The sequence below is a fragment of the Dinoponera quadriceps genome, unplaced genomic scaffold (genome assembly GCF_001313825.1).
Source record: "Dinoponera quadriceps isolate SergipeBrazil2010 unplaced genomic scaffold, ASM131382v1 scaffold282, whole genome shotgun sequence".
Taxonomy (NCBI): domain Eukaryota; kingdom Metazoa; phylum Arthropoda; class Insecta; order Hymenoptera; family Formicidae; genus Dinoponera; species Dinoponera quadriceps.
Window position 1 is genome coordinate 66,157 of NW_014554377.1, and position 17,032 is coordinate 83,188.

Genomic DNA, 17,032 nt, shown 5'->3' on the forward strand with positions numbered 1-17,032 from the left:
ATGATGCCGTTGCTCGATAAACTGCTGCCGAGGACGAGGAAACGTTCACGCGACGGTTGTGCCGAGAGGTTGGTGCTGCGGTCCAGTGCGCGAACATCAGCTGAGAATGACGGGTGAGAGAGAGAGAGAGAAGGAGAAGAAGAGAGAGAAACGTGACGAACGCGGCTCCATTTCGGAGCGCGTCTTATCGTTCATGGATCCCCCGAAATGCTCTTCGTCGTGTTCGCCCGACATCGTTTTCTCATTCACTCTTAGCCTTAATATTTCACGTATATCTCGTCAACTCGTTTAACGTCGGCGAAGAGGATACAGGCTGCATCTCGGGGTGGGGGAGGAGAGGGGAATAAAAGAAGACAAAGCGAAGCGAAATACGTTTCTCTCGCGTCCGCCGCGATGAAATCGATATTTGCGGGGTGCGAGAAGTTAAACCGAGAAGCGGACCCGACAACTCGAAAATTGTTATCCGTGCCGGGGTCTCGACTTGACCACTCCTAACCTACTCCGACATGATTTCCTGGCACCGTTCTCTCGCGTCGGCGGCGGCAGTCACGATCGATCGCCGCTGTTTTACCGACGCCCAGCGTCGTTAAGGTCGCGCCCGGGTCGTCGCGCCGTCCGCGAGACTCGAAGCGCTCTCGGCCGAGGGAGGCACGGCTTCATCGGATTTTTTTTATATATATTATGCGGGCGAATTTAATTGAATTATTAAACCGTCTCCGATTACCAAACTTCTCCGTCGTCCTTTAACTCCATTTTCCAAGCTGTCGTTTAATACTGCGAAGGCATAATGACTGCTACATAATAGTAACAATTCAGACAAATCGACGAAAAAGAAATCTTTAATAAAAACTGTGTTTAAAGTGTGTGTGAGTTTTCATGCAATGAGAAAAAAGAAAAATTTATATATGTATTTATAAAAATTGTGACGTAAAAAAAAGAAAAAAAAATATATATATATATTTATGTATAAAAATTGCATGAAATGCAAATGTATCATAAAAATTTTTGAGTTTCACACGCCTACACACATGCATACACACACAACAATTTGTTAAATTTGCACGTTGGTTAAATTTATTGCGTCAAGCGATCGATCATGTAAATAAAACGAATACATAAAAATATTGCACGGTCCGTATTTGACGTCGTTTTTGTCTCGTAGGGACTACGTGCTGTGCCTCGGAGCGGATCAAGTGCGGATTCTGTTATTTCGAGAATGCGAATGGCGCGGCCGGAAGTTGCTGTTCGATTCGATGACATTGCAGAAACAGCGAAGTAAGAGCGAAATCGTTGAGCGGGCGGCGGCGAGCAACAATGCGGAGGGAAAGTGCGAGGCGCCCTTCAACATAGGGACTGCTCGCGACCTCGAGGTAATCGTCGCGGTTTCACGTGTCGGCGGTTGAGCGAGCTAATTGCGGAATAAGCGGCAATTCAATCCGACTAACATTCAGCACGGTCTCCGTTAACGATTGTTAGGGGAGAATGTGATGTTGTAGTCCCCCACTTGCATTTTGTGCAATAACTTTAATAATTAAGATTTTTAATTGAAAATTTAACCATTACACTCGTCAAAGTGTTGCTCAATCGACTCCAGACTCAAAATTATGAAGTATTTATTATTTAAGTTGTTATTTATGAAAATGTAGCAAAATTGCGTAACAAATCGAAGAGAAACAAAGGTGGTAATATGGCCCCCGCTGCTAAAATAGATCTGAAATATTGGTCTTGCTAAAAAACCATAGTGTTTCATTAAAAATTCATACATTTATTCAAAATAACTCTCTTGGAAGGGACAACAATGAATATAACCATGAATTTCTATCGATACTGACTTGCTTGTCGGAAAGTAAATATAAACTATCAAAGGGACTATTTCTACGAAACGAATAGACTTGAAAGTTAACTTGAATTATTATTTTTATTTTATTGGCTTATGGAATAACTACGTCGACATGGAAACCTCGAAAAACTAGCTGTATTAAATCTATTTTAGTGTGGAGCCAAATTATTGTATACGAGGCCACGGAGGCCTTTGCAGACTTCGAGAAAACGTATTTTTCAGATGGGTTAAAGAAGTTGGAGCATCGCTGGGTCAAGTGTATCGAGCTAAAAGGAGACTATGTTGAGAAATAAATCGCCACTTTTCCAAAATTTTCGTTTTTCTTTTGTAGGCTAAGTACTTATCGGACTGCCCTCGTATGTCGAGTTATTGCTTAAATTTGTGCAACTCGAAATATGTACAGCGGAATAAAATGTTAAATAACGAACAACAAAATGCTCAAGTGTACGTAAATTCGCGTGATAATAAGCTCAAGTTTACAAAAAATAAGGAAGTATTAAGATGTACCTTGAAAACAAGCTAATTTAAAAAACAAATTCCATAAATAATCGCTAAAATTCGTCGCTTAATAGCAGAGATATTAAGGGGGCCGGTATTACCTAATAAATACCAACCATTAATGTAATATCAATATTACAATTTCTCATTCAGCAATGTAACTGTTACATAATACACGCGTTATATTTCATTTACATTGTCGAGCGGAAAATTATAACATTGTTGATGTTACGTTACTGTTAGTTGGTGTGTTTGCTGGGTACTTACGAGGGTCACTGTACCACCTTCCCTTCTAACAACAGCGAGCGCGAGAAAACTCTTCGTTGCAATTTGCGGTAGCTGCGCGACTGTTTTCCAACCACACACTCGTCTGTCGAATTGTAAACCGATCGCATATGCAAGACGACGCGTGTACGTTTCGAGAACTTGCATTACCAGTCCGAGAAAAGAAAGATCATATGTGGAACTTGCCCATATATGACTATATATAACCATATACGTCCGCAACGGAAAAATACCGTTGTTTGCAAATTCTATGCAAATACAATCGAAGTGAATACCTCTGGCTACTCGTACTGTTCTGACAGCACGTGATATCGACATTTAATTAAATGACATAACATCTTTTTTTTTTCGTACAGACATATACGAGGGTGGATCGAAAAGTTTCCGGCCTGACTAAGAAAGGAGCATTTTTTCGAGCCAAATGAAATTTATTTCTCAACATAGTCTCCTTTCAACTCGATACACTTGGTCCAACGTTTGTCTAGACCTCTCATTCTCTCAGTATAATAACTTTTGTCTAAACTCGAAGGTATAGTCATTAACGGCACTTATCAAGCTTCCGGCGAAAATTTCTTCCCAGACATAATCATGTATAATCATTTTTCCCCGGGAGTCTGCGAACCTTCGATATCGCCCATCAAGTGTGTGCGAAATGTTTCAGCCCGAGAAGACGGCCGAGGATGACGTGAACCTACTGAGCGAGATGGTATTCGGTACCGTGGCTATGATGTACAGAGGATCGTCCTTCAAGGTAGCTCGTTCTCTTGAAAGCGATCTTCTCAATCTTCTAAATCGTGTCTCGATCACCCGATTATTTCTTCTTTCGAAGGTTCACTCGATGAATTCCCCTCCGTGCATCATGTGCGCGAAGATCTTCTCGGCGACGGAGCACGGCACGTGCAAACCGAGGTAGGTGTCGCTTCCGTGACTGTTTCTATAGCGGGGAGAAACTAATTCCACCGCACTTCATTGTCTTCCCTCAATCGTCTCCTGACTCGCTTGTTCAAATTGTCCTGCAGCGAGAGGGTATCGGACGAAGGATTGGGCCGCTCTGTGCGCGTGGATTCCGCCTCCAGCAACGCCAGCACGCGATCCTTTCGTGAGTAGATCGATATCCATCGCTTCGATTACAAGCGAAGATTGAGCCTCTTCAGCTCTTGGATTAAATGCGGGGTGTCTCAAAAAAATGTATGCACACTTTGAACGATTATAAAGTCATTAAAGTTCATTGACGCACAGTTTATTTTCAAAAATTTAAAGGAATCTATAAATTAATTTAGAAATGAATAATTCTTTTTTCGCCAACGTCTGTTTTCAAACCGATGACCGTTCTGGTCCAAGCGTTGCAGATAACGCGAAGCTATTAGAGTGTATATACATTTTCTGGGGATCCCTGTATATTTCGCGACTGGAACCGATTTCTTTCTGAAGAAACGTTCGGGCTATCGTAGTGTAAACCTACCGCCGATTTCGCGATTTTTCATCGAAATTTTAGACGTTCCGTGAGAAAGGAAAATTGCTAAGACAGAGACTTAAAGTTGAAAGAACAACAATTGAGCGAATCCTGACAAATAATTTTCATTACAGTGTCCCAGCCAAGCTCCGGCAACTTGTCTGGCAACGACCTGCACGCAACACCGCGGAAGAATTCGACGTGCTCGAGTCTCGGCAGCGGTTGGGACATAGATATAGCCGCCCCAACGGGGAGTAAGTCGATCACGTTGATCACGTTAGAGCGATTTAGCGAAGGATCCACGAATAGGATACACGGAGAAAACAAATTTTGCCAGAACAGCAAATGTTTGTCAATATAGTAACAGCAAAAGATAAGTTTGTTCGAACAGCAGGAAGATTTGTTAAGAATATTAATTGCCATTTGCCGAATATACGAACAATTAATACTCTTAACAAATCTTTCTGCTATCCAAACAAATTTTTTGCTGTCTGAACGAATTTCTCCCTGCTGCCACCATATTGACAAACATTTGTTGTTTCGGCAAAATCTGTTTTCCCCGTGTACAACACGTCTTAACGCTGATGTCAGGTTCGCAGTCGTTGGAGAGTAACGGATCGTCCGGCATCGGCAGTCTGTCCAGTCTGCGAAGACGATGGCTCAGGGCGATCTCGACCTCCCTCGGCCGATCAGACTCCGATGACTCCGCTTTCGGGATGCAGCACTGGGGCGAGAACGGTAGCGACGGGCGTGATGGATATGCGAAGCGTCACAAAACCAGGTTGGGCTTAGCGATGCTGGTGCGCCTCGCTCAAGGCCACGAGAGGTACGTGGTTGCTCGCGAATCTTATTTTATCATTAACGAGAAGGAGATTTCGCAAAGTTCATATTCATCAGAGGAGAACATCAATTCGTTGGTTATGAAAAACGGAAGATAATTCTACGTATGCGAAAATAATTGAGAAATCGAGATCACTCATTATTTACGCAAGTTCTCGCCAACTTTCGAAAAGAAAATCGGTAACAATCAAATTCGACCATCGTCAAAGCGGGAAATGTATATTCTTGTCAATTCATGGAAAAAAAGATAATATAAGAGAGAGATAATGTTGAGCGAAAAATATACATAATCAACAGCAAGATAGAGACGCAGCTTTTGGAGCACATGGCCCTCTTAGAGGGGATGCTGGATCGTTTGCGCTACTTCTGCATCGAAATTGGCAACTTCCACGGTTTGGGCTGCAAGGGGATGCAGCTGACCGACAGGATATGCAGGGCGACATCGCGATTCGTCGTCTCGCTGCTGCAGGCGCTCCTCAACGTCCAGAGCGACGCCGGTTCGCGCGCTCCTCTGCTCTGGCACGACGTTCTGCTGCACTCCGTGACGGTGAAGGTGAACACTGACACCTTGCGCCGCAGTTTGCACCAGATGTGTGAGTTATTCGACGAGCTCGACACGAAGTCGACGAATTTGTGAGTGTACGCGAGAATACCGTCACACGACCGGCCGAACGGTCCGAAGGTATTGATCTCAGCGCATTTCAGCTTCCTGAGCACTGTGGTCACCGCCGTGTTAACGTACCACCTCGGCTGGGTCTACACCGTACTGTCCCCGCGCGATCGTCAAATGGTGAGCTCACGAAACCGTTAGCAAAGCCGAGAGGCTCTGTTCAAAATCAATCGGCCGTGACAATTATATCCTCGATCAGGCGTCGTAAGAGAAATGAATGGTGAAACGAATTTTCCAGCGATCAATTCAAAGCTGATTCAGCGACAGTTCAAGTAACAATTAACTCAGTAGTATAGTTCGATAGTCACAATTGAGTAATCAATTCATTCATTAGTTAAATTAGCACTCTGAGAGAAGACAATATTTTAATAATTAATTTATCAATATCTTTGCTAATTATGCGCGGAAACCTCTGCGAGATCTTCCTGCGTACGGTTCCTCCTTTGAAATTGACCGACTAAGCTTCCCCTGAAATTTTGTCTTCTCTCCAGATGGGATAACTTTAAAATATTAATTATTAATAAAGTTATTACGCGAAAAGTGATTGTACAAACGCGAATGATGGGTCACAATATATCACTTTTACCTCTAATGTATAGTGTAACATTATTAACGTTAATAATAATATAATAAGATATTATTAATATTAATAATTAATTTCTGAATATCTTTGATAATTGCGCGCTTTAAGTCTTTTCTACGTAGGGCTCCTCCTTTGAAATTGACCGACGAAGCTTCCTTTAAAATTCTGCCTTCTCCCCAGATGGAGAAACTGGGCAGCTGGTACTCGTGCAATCCGCTGTGGGCCCAGCTGGGTGACCTATACGGCGCGTTAGGCAACCCCGCGAAGGTGGCGCACACCGTGATCGCGGGCGACCCGCGGAAGGGCGAGCTGATCAACTCCGTCCTGTCGTTTCTGTCGTACTTCATTCGCAGCGGCGTGATAGAGAAGCGCCGGGAGTACCGATGCTCGTCGGAGCGTGACCTGCAAGAGGCGGTCGGCCTGTTGGAGCAGGCTCGCAGCAAGCGGCCGTACCTGTTCAGCGGCAGGAGGTCGACCTGCGCGTTCAACGAACGGGAGACCTCGGGAGGCCTCGTCAGGCGAGGCGACGGCGAGTCGCGCAAACCGCCGTCGATACGATCGCCCGACGGCGGAACCGACGTTAACGCGCCGCGTTACATCGCCGTATCGCGGTATCCTGCGGAACGGCCAAGGATCTCGCGCTCCGACAGCCCCTTCAAGCGCAGCGGCACCGTGAAATCCGACCTTGACGCGCTGATGACGAAGTCGTCGGCCGAGGCGACGGACCTCAAGCTGCCGACGAAGCGGGCGTCGCGCGAGTCGCGTGACGCAAGTAAATACGAATCGCTGTCGGACGATCGATCCGACGAGGGTCTCGCGTCCAGCAAGGTGAAGATAATCGTGAGCGAGATCGGTGAGCCGCAGGAGGACACCCTGGCGAAGGAGTCCCAGCGAGACCACCCGTCGCAGTATCCACGGACGAGCTTCGGGAAGAAGCTGGACGCCGACGCCGAGGAGAGTCTCGCGACCGGCCATAACGTGCACCCACTGAAGATGTACTTCAGCCGGCCCGAGTACCCGCTCAACGCGGAGGGCGAATTCGCGGCCGACGAGGGTAAGGAGTCCTCGCCGCAGGTCTTCTTCACTCTCGGCGGCGGCGAGGACAAGTCCGCGAAGGCGTCGCGGCTCGGCGGCAGCAACTGCCAGTGCTCGTACACGTTCACAAGGGTGCCGAGCACATCGGCGCAGCTGCCGGAAGGCGTGCTGCGTAAGATCATCCAGCGGAACTTCCCCGAATCGTCCAAGAGCATGGAACCGCCGCCGGGCGCGAGGTCCGTAGGCTTCTGCCTGAGGTGCAACGGGCAGGGTTACGCGCAGGATTACGACGGCAGCAAGCAGGTGCTGGAGACGCCGACGAACGCGACGGAGGTGTTGCGCACGTGCGGCAGCTCCGTCGGCGACCGTAACGTCGTCCGGATGTCGAAGTCCAGCAGCCTGGAGGCCCTGATGGAAGCCAACAGCGTCGTAGAACTGCCGATGCCGAGGTTAGTAGGCGCTGCGCTACCGAGAACGAAAGATTTCTTCGAATTTGATCCATTTCAGCGCGTAAATACAAAACAAAGGAGGGCGCAATCTTTCACGTCTTTTCGTTACCCCTCTCGGGGATCGTCTCACTTCCACATTTTCTCATGTATTTGCCTGGAAACCGAAAATTATCATTATAACAACGCACTTAAGGAAGAATTGGCACATCGAAGTAAAGTGAATGGAATCATTACTCGCATCTTTATGAAATAAATAATATGCGCGATAGACTTTTCAACGAATCTTTATCTTAAATAAAAAATTTGTTCGAAACTTAAGGTAATATTCATGTAATGAAATTATTTGCTTCATTTTACATGTTTATTGTGACCGAGTAATATTTTGCTCGGTTAAAAGATACTATTTCAAATAATAGCATTCTTTCTGTTAAATAATAGAGTTTTCTCGAATGAGAATAAACCTTTCACTCAAACGAATAATATCTCGTACATGTTGTTTCTATGAAACAAATTTTAGTGAAAGAAATAAAAATACTAAATCTAAAGGGACCTTTTTATCTCTGTGTATTGTTGATGATTCGGTCCGTTGACGATTGTCATCGCAGATCAAGGAAAATCTCGTCGAGCAAAACTGGTTCAGCCGAGGAGATGGGTTTCACGAGGACCCTCCTGCAGAATAGGATAACGAATGACGAGACAAACGTCCTGGACACGGGCTACACGTGGGGCTTGGTGCTGCAGGGCATGATTAAGAAGAAGAAGAGGAGAAAAAAGAAGTCGGCGGATGAGACCGACAAAAGCGAGACCGAGCCGCGGGAGAACTGGTGGTCGTGTATGCGCGAGGAGGTCGCGGCTAGCGCTCGCTTCCCGACGATCGATCAGCCAGTTGCTGAAGCGCTGTGCGTGCTAGCCGACCTGGACACATGGCACGTCGGCATCTTATCGAATAATGCGCCTTGGCAAAACCCGCCCTTGCCGGTGGGCATGTCGCGCCTCGTGTCGAATATGTTGGAATCTTTCGCTTACGTGTGGCGAAAATATCACTCCCCTACTTACGTAAGTACCTTCCTTCGTTGCGATCCGAGTTTCACGTGAATCCATGATAAACGCAGTTTTCTCCAACGCGCCTAAGCCAAACGCCGACTAACAGTAACACAACATCGAAGTTACAATTTTCCATTCAACAACATAACTGTTACATGCGTTATACAGGGTTTTCTATGAAGAGGCTTCATTTTCAATTATTAGAAGAACAATGTTATTTTTGTGGAAAAGGTGATATTTGTATTCCAATGGAAAGTACAGACTGTACGATTTTAACACATTGACAGCCGGCCCCGCGAAAACGCGGGTTTCTGAGTCTGTCGCTTGAGCGCCGACCCCGCGAAAACGCGGGTTTCTGAGTCTGTCGCTTGAGTAGCTGCGACAGTAAAAAGAAGCGAGAGTAACTTAATGTGTGCCGAATGCTTAGTATCTTTACATCTTGGACAATGTTTCGAGAAATACCACACTTGCCTTAAATATTAAAACTTTTGTTTTCTGTTTACGTTATATATATGTAATAATCCACCATGAAATGAGAAACTGTATTTTTTTTATAATTATAAATTAAAAATTTCAATTTTGTTTATATTTTTAATTACCGTTAAATTGTATGTGACGAGTATGCAAATAAAATGTACTATTTTACGAAAATATATAATGATTTAAATATTTTTTTTGGCTATTCAGTGATCAGAAACAAGCGAATAAGGCCGGTGTTCAGGCTTTAAATGTCTCTTAGGTCGCCGGCTGTCCGATGTGTTAAGTGTGGGACACGATATCTGATAAATGACCGTCTCGACTTCTTTTTTACAAACGGTCACTTTTTTTAGAAAATCTTGCATCACGTTTTCGCATACAGACTCGACTTCGTAAATAACATTTTTGATATTGCCTTCCTTGAATTGTTTGTGGAGCACTGGCGTAGACCTTATCCTTCACATAGTGTCAAAGAAAATAGTCTAGCGGTGTTAAGTCGCACAACCTAGGCGGCCAATTAAAGTCTCCGCGTCGGGAAATTACGCGTCCAGGGAACAATCAACGAACGTACGGTGTTGTGCACGGTCTGCCGGCTTCAATTCTTGTGTCAGCTGGACTTTGTAAACATGCAGGTCAAGATATTTATGCAAAATACGGTGCAAGCTGGTTTGAGATATGTCCGATTGCTGCGAACGTCTTGGAATGGACAAACCTGGATTTTCTGCGACACTTTCAGCCACAGCGGCAATGTTTTCGGTTGATCTGGCTGGCCGAGCACGGGCTGGGGTCTTTACATCACTAACTTGACCCAAACGCTCAAATTTTTTGATTAGATTAACAATTACTGGACGAGAAAGTGCGACTTCATTACGACTGAAAGCAGTACGAACTTTACGAATTGTCTCTGTGAAATTTTCACCATTTTTGCAATGAATTTTCACAATTTCTATACGTTGCTACAGAGTATATCGCCCCATTTTTGTTAACCGTATACTTTTTACTTGTCAGCTGTTAAGGAATGGCAGTTCTATCTTTAATAAAAATGGCGAAATTTAAAATGAAAACCTCCTAATGGAAAACCCTGTGTTATATTTATATTGTTGAGTGGGAATTGTAATATTGATGTTATGTTACTGTTTAGTCGACGTTTGCTGAGCTTCATACTTTGAAAGTCTCAAAGAAACAAATCAAATCGAATCTGGACTTTTCAAATTTTTTCTTTTCTCCTCTCGAGGATAAAGCCTTTGGTCTGTTGCATTTCAAATCCTCATATCACTGATGTTTCAGTGCGTGGCGATCTTGGAGGCCAAACTGAGGGAACTGTGGTTGAGGAGCGAGGCCTTGGCAGAGATGATGATGTCCGTGGAGGAGTGCGACGCCAACGTGAATAGCCTGACCAACGCTCTCGATCTCGACGCGGCCGACATACCGCTGCTGCTCGCTGTAGCGACCACTCACTCACCGGAGATAGCGCAACGATACGGCCTTACGCTAACGTAAATCCGTTCGATCGTGCCTCACGCAGGTTTCCTCCCCGACGGTTGTTCCGTTGTCGAGAAAAAGAAAATAAGTACTTCCTCCGTAGCGCGTATCGACAGCGTGTAACCGATACTTGCCACCCAGTAAGCAAGAAACATCAAATCAACCTTTTAAAACAGTGATTTTATGTGGATTTTGTAGGCACTTTTGACATAATATGTTTGACATAATATTACATTTTGACGTAATTTTTTACATAATATTTTATTATAATTAAAATCATTATGCTTTCAAACCGTTACTGTCTTGATAATATTATATTTTTTTAATTACGGTGTAGAAACATTATTTTTAATATTTCAGTCAAAATATTGTCGACAGTAACGTCGTATACAGCATTAAGAATTTCATATTTGAAAACGTTACATGTTATAAAATATTGTTGTAATAACGTTATGTTGACGATTTCTCGCTTACCGGGTAGATACTCTCTTGAAGTGTTCGCCGAGGCTTTTGATTCGAGCCAAAGGGAACTAATCTGATGTTTTCTCCACCGAGTACATAGCGCAATCTACAGAATAAATAGCGATGTATTCGATCATAAATTAAATCACCGCGAAGCATGCTACAGGACACGCTATGGTTTAGTCGCACGTTCGCAGCCACGGTGCGTCGCAGCGTTTCGAGCGTAGTGAGCTACGCGTCTCTCATTAAGCCTAATTAATATAATAATAATAATGTGTATTCGATTTTTTACACGACTCATGTGAGCTTGCCGTTGTATGTGCACTCGATCCGAGTGAATAATAAAGTCTGAATGAGCTTTTTTATCCCGCTGCATTTCTCCGAAAGGAGCATATTTTTATTCGAGTATTTAATGCCCGCATAACAATAAAACGAAACGAAATATGATTAAAGAAAAAATACGATTGCAACATCGGTGACATTAATGAGACGCCGTTGGGCGTTGGATGTGAGTTTCAATGAGATAGGCTTGTCAATTTTTCGCCCGTTAGAATCGCTTCGTCGACGTCTCGAAGCGATAGCGAACAACGTCACACGGCACGGCAGCTTCATATTCTTTCATCAATTGCCGAAGCACCCAAAAATTATGACGGTCTGACTAAATTGTATTTTCGTAATCTACGAATTTAGACGTCAACATCAATCATTGTTTCTACCAAAAATCATGGAGATCTGCCCAGCTGACCCGTGAGCCGACATTGCCGTAACTCGAATCTTGCTTTTTCGAAATAGCACACTTTAATCGAACCTATACGCGCTCTCGCTTTGAAACGGATATTAACTGATACTATTACCGCAGAATTTTGCCGGAAAAGCCGCCGTTGTCGATTATCGAGGCGAAAAATAAAATTCGGGTGAGCTTTGACGTTAGGATAAAGAGAAATGATTATCTTATTACGGCAATATAATATTTGAGAATTCGAGTATCTCTTTTTAAGATTTTTAAGATCTTCTTAAGATTTAACTATTTATTTCTTTTTCTGCACTCAAATCCATGTGTGGTGTTTCTCTTGGAATATGACTTATCTTTAGCTCGGTCACGATGAGTGTTGCAACTGTTGTTGCTGTTGCACGCCGCAGCCCACGTGTTACGTGAGTAGCGCGTCCCAATATTTATACGATCTTTTCCATTGAACCCACTTGCGTATAAGTGAGAAAGCGAGTTCTACTTTTGCAGAAATATATCCAACCGGAGGTGCCGAAATCCTTCGCGCCGGTCCACGTAAGTAACCGAAAAAAATTCAACAGAAATAGGAATACGATATATTTTACCACGGTCTCTCTCTGATTATTAATGATTAACACAGTTCACGTATATCCCCTTTAAAAAATGATCTTAAAGAAATATAGGTTTCCCAATTTATCAATTCGCCGTGTTTTAGTATTACTGGAAATCGGACATACCGATGGACAAAGATACAACATATCGTCTTTCCTATTGGGAAGAACCCACTATGACAGTCGAGCCTATTCGACCCGAAGACAATCTAACGTGCGGCGATGCGCCGATGTCCGATGAAACTACGCACAAGGTTAACCATATTTTCCAGCAATTTTCCAGCAATTTTCCAGCAGCTGTCACGACTTGTCTACATGGAAAAAAAAGATTTTGCTGATGCAGCTAATCATAGTTTGACTGAAAATGTCTTGCTGCTATAGTTGGAAATTTGCTGTAATTGTAACTAGAATTTGGGTTACCATTGCTGAGTATGTAGGTACCATATTTGATATATGTTTATTGCAGCTAAACTTGTAGATATCTATGTGTTACAAAGATTTAACTAATATATAAACACGTATAAACTTGGCTACAGTAGACATATGATAGGTGTAGTACCTATACACAAGTAGCAACAGTGGCAGTTATGAAATGTGACTGTTGTGAAGTTTTGGCAGCAAATTTTTGACTACAGCACTCTGATGGAAATATTTTGCTGAAATATACCCTCAATTGACCCCATTTCATTAATATATGTAATTTTCAGTTTCAGTAAAATTCATGATATTTAGTAAATTTCATAATATCTAATATTTCAAAAATTTTGTTATTACTTTTCATGATTATATTTTAATTTTCATTATATTTCAGAGCATTATATTGAATTTCATGATGAAAATTATGATTTACTTCGAAATATTTATTATTATATATTTCAGTAAGTTCTCAGTAACTTTCATCTCACTGTTGATCAAGTTCACAGTATACCACCCACTAAGCAAGAAACGTTAAATCAATCTTTTGAAACATGGATTTTATGTGGATTTCATAAAAATGTTGGCATAATATCTTATAAATATTTATAAACTGTTATTTGATAATATAATATTCCTAAATATTAAAATCATATTGTATAAATATTATTTTTAATGTTTGGGTTAAATATTGTTAACAATGACGTTGTATACAACATTAAGAACTACATATATGAAAACGTTACGTGTTATAAAATATCATTGTAATAACGTGTTAATGATTTCTTGCTCACTGGGCAATAATCGAATAAGGAAAGTTAAAGTATGCTGTTGAAATTTATTTACTGAATTAAACTGAAACCTGCATATATTGATGGAATGATAATGAAACGAGGACAATTGAGGGAGAATTTCAGTCAAATTTTCATCATAATATTTCCATCAGAGCAGAATAACACTTTCAACTAAACCATGATTGGCTATTGCCAAGCAAAATCCTCTTTTCTCCGTGCACGGTATGTTCGGTCGCTCTTGCAGATGACCTATCTCGGCAATTGGTGCGTGAAAACGGAGCCACCGATAATACCTTGCGAGAAAAATTGGTTGGGTAGAGGCCCGATGAAGGACGTTACAACGCACAAGCACGATTATCTGTGGAAATGCATGGATCGAGCGGAACCCGTAAAGGCGCGAGATAATTTATATCCACCGTGTGCTGCTTTGTGCGGTAATTGTCGTCGTCAGACGAAGATTCGATCTCTTTCTCTCCTCCCAAAGTGAAACAAGTTAGTCATGGAAATGCCAAGGTGACATCAGAATGATGCGTTTTATGTACACAGTATCATCAGCGCCGAGAATCAGTTCGAAAAGACTTAATTGTGACATATCACAGCATATAATTACAGAATGCGTAATCAGTGGTAATTTTCTGCAATCTTCGTGAAGTATTTGGGGTATCTCAAGAACAAAGTCATATAAAAGTCACGATGACATCGAAATGACGTCAAAATAATATTATTTTGACGTTATCTTGACTTTTATATGACTTTTTCTCACTCACATTGCTGACTGGGAAACGATAACATTGATGTAACGTTACTGTTAGTTTTAGTGAGTAGTGTCTACTCAGTAAAATATGATCACCGAATAATGTCACTTTGATATCCCTGTGACCGATTCGTCCTACTTGAGTCTCCGGTCCACACATGTTACGATTTAATGAGAACACAGCGAGATATTCTCAACATCTCGGGCTGGGGGAAGCCGGACCTCAGATCTAGTGACTTGCGACCGGTGAAATTCAGTTTACCGTTTAATTGACACATTGATACCGAACAACAGATGACACGACGTATCGCCTGAGCTACTTTAATTCTTCCTGCCTGCTGCCGACGGTGTCTTTCGCGCCTGTCAGGAAGTACGTCAAGTCGGATGTGCCGATGGAAGGTTGCACGACGTACAGGCTCAGCTATTGGCCGAACGAAGCTCCCGTGAAAGTGAGTGTCTCGAGCAGCGAGAGTCATGAAGATAATCAGTCCGTTTCTAAGAGTCTATCATAATTTATGACTATTTCAAGTGACTTCGAACTTTATATATTTAATATCCTCGTATATATCACTACTCTCCTTTCGCTCATAGCAGCTTTATCGACGCAATTTAACAAATTACGTTTATTAGGATTATTTATAAACCTGTAGTATACATGTGCGAGATATTTTCCTTTAGGAGGAACAGCCGTGGAGTCAGAAAGCCGAGTACTGCTGTCCGGTGACACCGATGGATGGCTGCACGACTTACAAGCTGAGCTACTGGCCGCACTGCGAGAAACGTCGCGAGCCCATCCGCGCGCAGAGCTACGAGAACATGCTGAACGCCAGCTGCTGCTTCGACGACAACACCACGTACCGGCTCAGCTATTTCGGGTGTGGCGGTGACAAGCCGCCGGATCCCATTCGCCAGACGAGCAACATGGTCTTCTCGTCGTGTCCGCTCTCTCATGACACCGTGAATCGAGTGAGCAGACGCGGGATAGCACCACCTTGGTGTGCGGCCTGATCCGAAGACGGCAGGCAGGCTAATTTGGTTCGATCGGTCGCATCGTCGAGTGACATTCCGCGATGGTTACGAGAGATCATTTTCTCAAATTGCCTAACACGATCGTTGCGTCGCAACGCGCGGATTCACTTCGACGACGCTCGTCGAGTAATTGTGATGCCGTTGTAAAGAAACGGTAGCCGCAAATGTTTCACTATTTGGGTAAAAATTGCACCTCATGGGTATCTAGCCACGAGACAGCAAATTTCTGTCCAATTAATTCGAATTTTTTCGACAGCTTGCTAGCAGAAATATAACAGGATTTGTTAGCAGAGTATGATAACAGATTAATTTATCATCAGGTTCTGCTAGTAAGCTGTCGAAAAAATGTACAGCAGATATTATGTAAAATCTGCTTTTGCAGGTTTGATTGTCTGACTGACTTCATATTGGGCAACATTCATTTGATGTATCCCCATTAAATACCAATATAACCAATATTGGATCAATGAATCGCCAATAAATTGTGTTACGAGGGACATTTTAATGAATAATTAGCCCGTAACGAAAATATCTCGAGTCGATCCACGGTCAAAACGATCGATCTAACTCCGCGTTTTGCTTGCAGCTGAGCTTCTTAGGAAATTGGCGTGCTAAGCCGGAGTCGTCCATTGTCCCCTGCACCAGGCAAATGCTGGGCAATGGTCCGATGCAGGACGTCACCACGCAGAAGCAAGATTACACCTGGAAGTGCACGAAGCCATCGATGGAACAGCGACCCGAGAACAACCTCGTCTTCTCGTCCTTGCCGTTGGAAAGTAAATGCACAGCCGCGAAGTAGCCGTTACGACAAATTAGCAGGACTTACGTTTCGCCCATTCACACTTATTATATCTTACAACTGCTGTCATTTCTTGCGTGAAAGGCAAAATCAATCTGAGTCCGATGAAACTACTCGTGTCTCTCTGTAATCTAAACGCGGAGACGACGAAATAATGATAAAATGATAAGATCACATGATGTTTCAAGGTCTGACATTTTCCATGGTGTGGGAAACCGCTCGGTTTGGTTTTCTTCGCGGCTCGGCACCCTTCATGAATCTGTTTCCGATGTCTCGTGAACATTTCTTCAGCTCACTTCTTCGAGAAGAAGAAAATCCGTCAGTTTCGGACTGTTTCTTCTCCCGGACAAGTGAGCCGAAATATTCACGAAACGTCGGGAATGAGTGACAAAGTTATTTTGGTGTCGTTGAAAAAAAATGTCGGGAGCCGCTTGTTCGAGCCACTGAACGAGAAATGCTCATTTTCCGCATACGATGATCGCAGGTTGCACGACTCATCGGTTGTCCTACATACCGAACGACTTCGCGTCTCTAACTCCCCAAAAAACGTACGCACCCCTACGCAAGTACCAGCAGTCGAACATCCCGATGGAGTCTGAGACTACGATGCGGCTGAGTTACCAACCCGTGGAGGCGGATCAGGTCGAGAAGCCATGGTCCGTGTCTCCGTCCTATTACCCGCCCGTGAATCCCGTGGAGGACAACACTACGTACAATCTGAGGTTCGGTTTGCAATCTATTAGATGTACAAATTAATTCGGTGCTCTTCTTCGTGAAATTCAAAAT

The 17,032-nt window shown here is 43.3% G+C and overlaps 2 protein-coding genes across 2 annotated transcripts in view; both read left to right on the top strand.

Annotated features, from left to right (window-relative positions):
• LOC106747582 (folliculin-interacting protein 2) lies at positions 1 to 11,483 on the top strand. Its single transcript, XM_014625228.1, has 12 exons — positions 1 to 113; positions 1,163 to 1,370; positions 3,285 to 3,374; positions 3,453 to 3,532; positions 3,643 to 3,722; positions 4,211 to 4,330; positions 4,668 to 4,902; positions 5,214 to 5,549; positions 5,622 to 5,706; positions 6,350 to 7,653; positions 8,259 to 8,709; positions 10,462 to 11,483. The coding sequence occupies exons 1-12, from the start codon at positions 1 to 3 to the stop codon at positions 10,672 to 10,674; spliced, it is 3,315 nt and encodes a 1,104-aa protein (XP_014480714.1). The 3' UTR covers positions 10,675 to 11,483.
• The window catches only part of LOC106747500 (stabilizer of axonemal microtubules 1-like), a 17,645-nt gene continuing 11,888 nt past the window's right edge, over positions 11,276 to 17,032 (top strand). The window contains exons 1-9 of the mRNA XM_014625072.1: positions 11,276 to 11,320; positions 11,572 to 11,626; positions 12,330 to 12,400; positions 12,561 to 12,710; positions 13,909 to 14,098; positions 14,713 to 14,867; positions 15,097 to 15,384; positions 16,034 to 16,223; positions 16,731 to 16,968. Of these exons, the coding sequence (XP_014480558.1) occupies positions 11,276 to 11,320; positions 11,572 to 11,626; positions 12,330 to 12,400; positions 12,561 to 12,710; positions 13,909 to 14,098; positions 14,713 to 14,867; positions 15,097 to 15,384; positions 16,034 to 16,223; positions 16,731 to 16,968 (1,382 nt within the window). The remainder of the gene's footprint in view (positions 11,321 to 11,571; positions 11,627 to 12,329; positions 12,401 to 12,560; positions 12,711 to 13,908; positions 14,099 to 14,712; positions 14,868 to 15,096; positions 15,385 to 16,033; positions 16,224 to 16,730; positions 16,969 to 17,032) is intronic.

Excerpts from the sequence above, each read along its gene's own strand:
- LOC106747582 (XM_014625228.1), top strand. The coding sequence starts at position 1 with ATGATGCCGTTGCTCGATAAACTGCTGCCGAGGACGAGGAAACGTTCA. Across the intron at positions 114-1,162 it reads ACATCAGCTGAGAATGACGG|GGACTACGTGCTGTGCCTCG; the intron begins GTGAGAGAGAGA and ends TTTGTCTCGTAG. Across the intron at positions 3,375-3,452 it reads ACAGAGGATCGTCCTTCAAG|GTTCACTCGATGAATTCCCC; the intron begins GTAGCTCGTTCT and ends CTTCTTTCGAAG.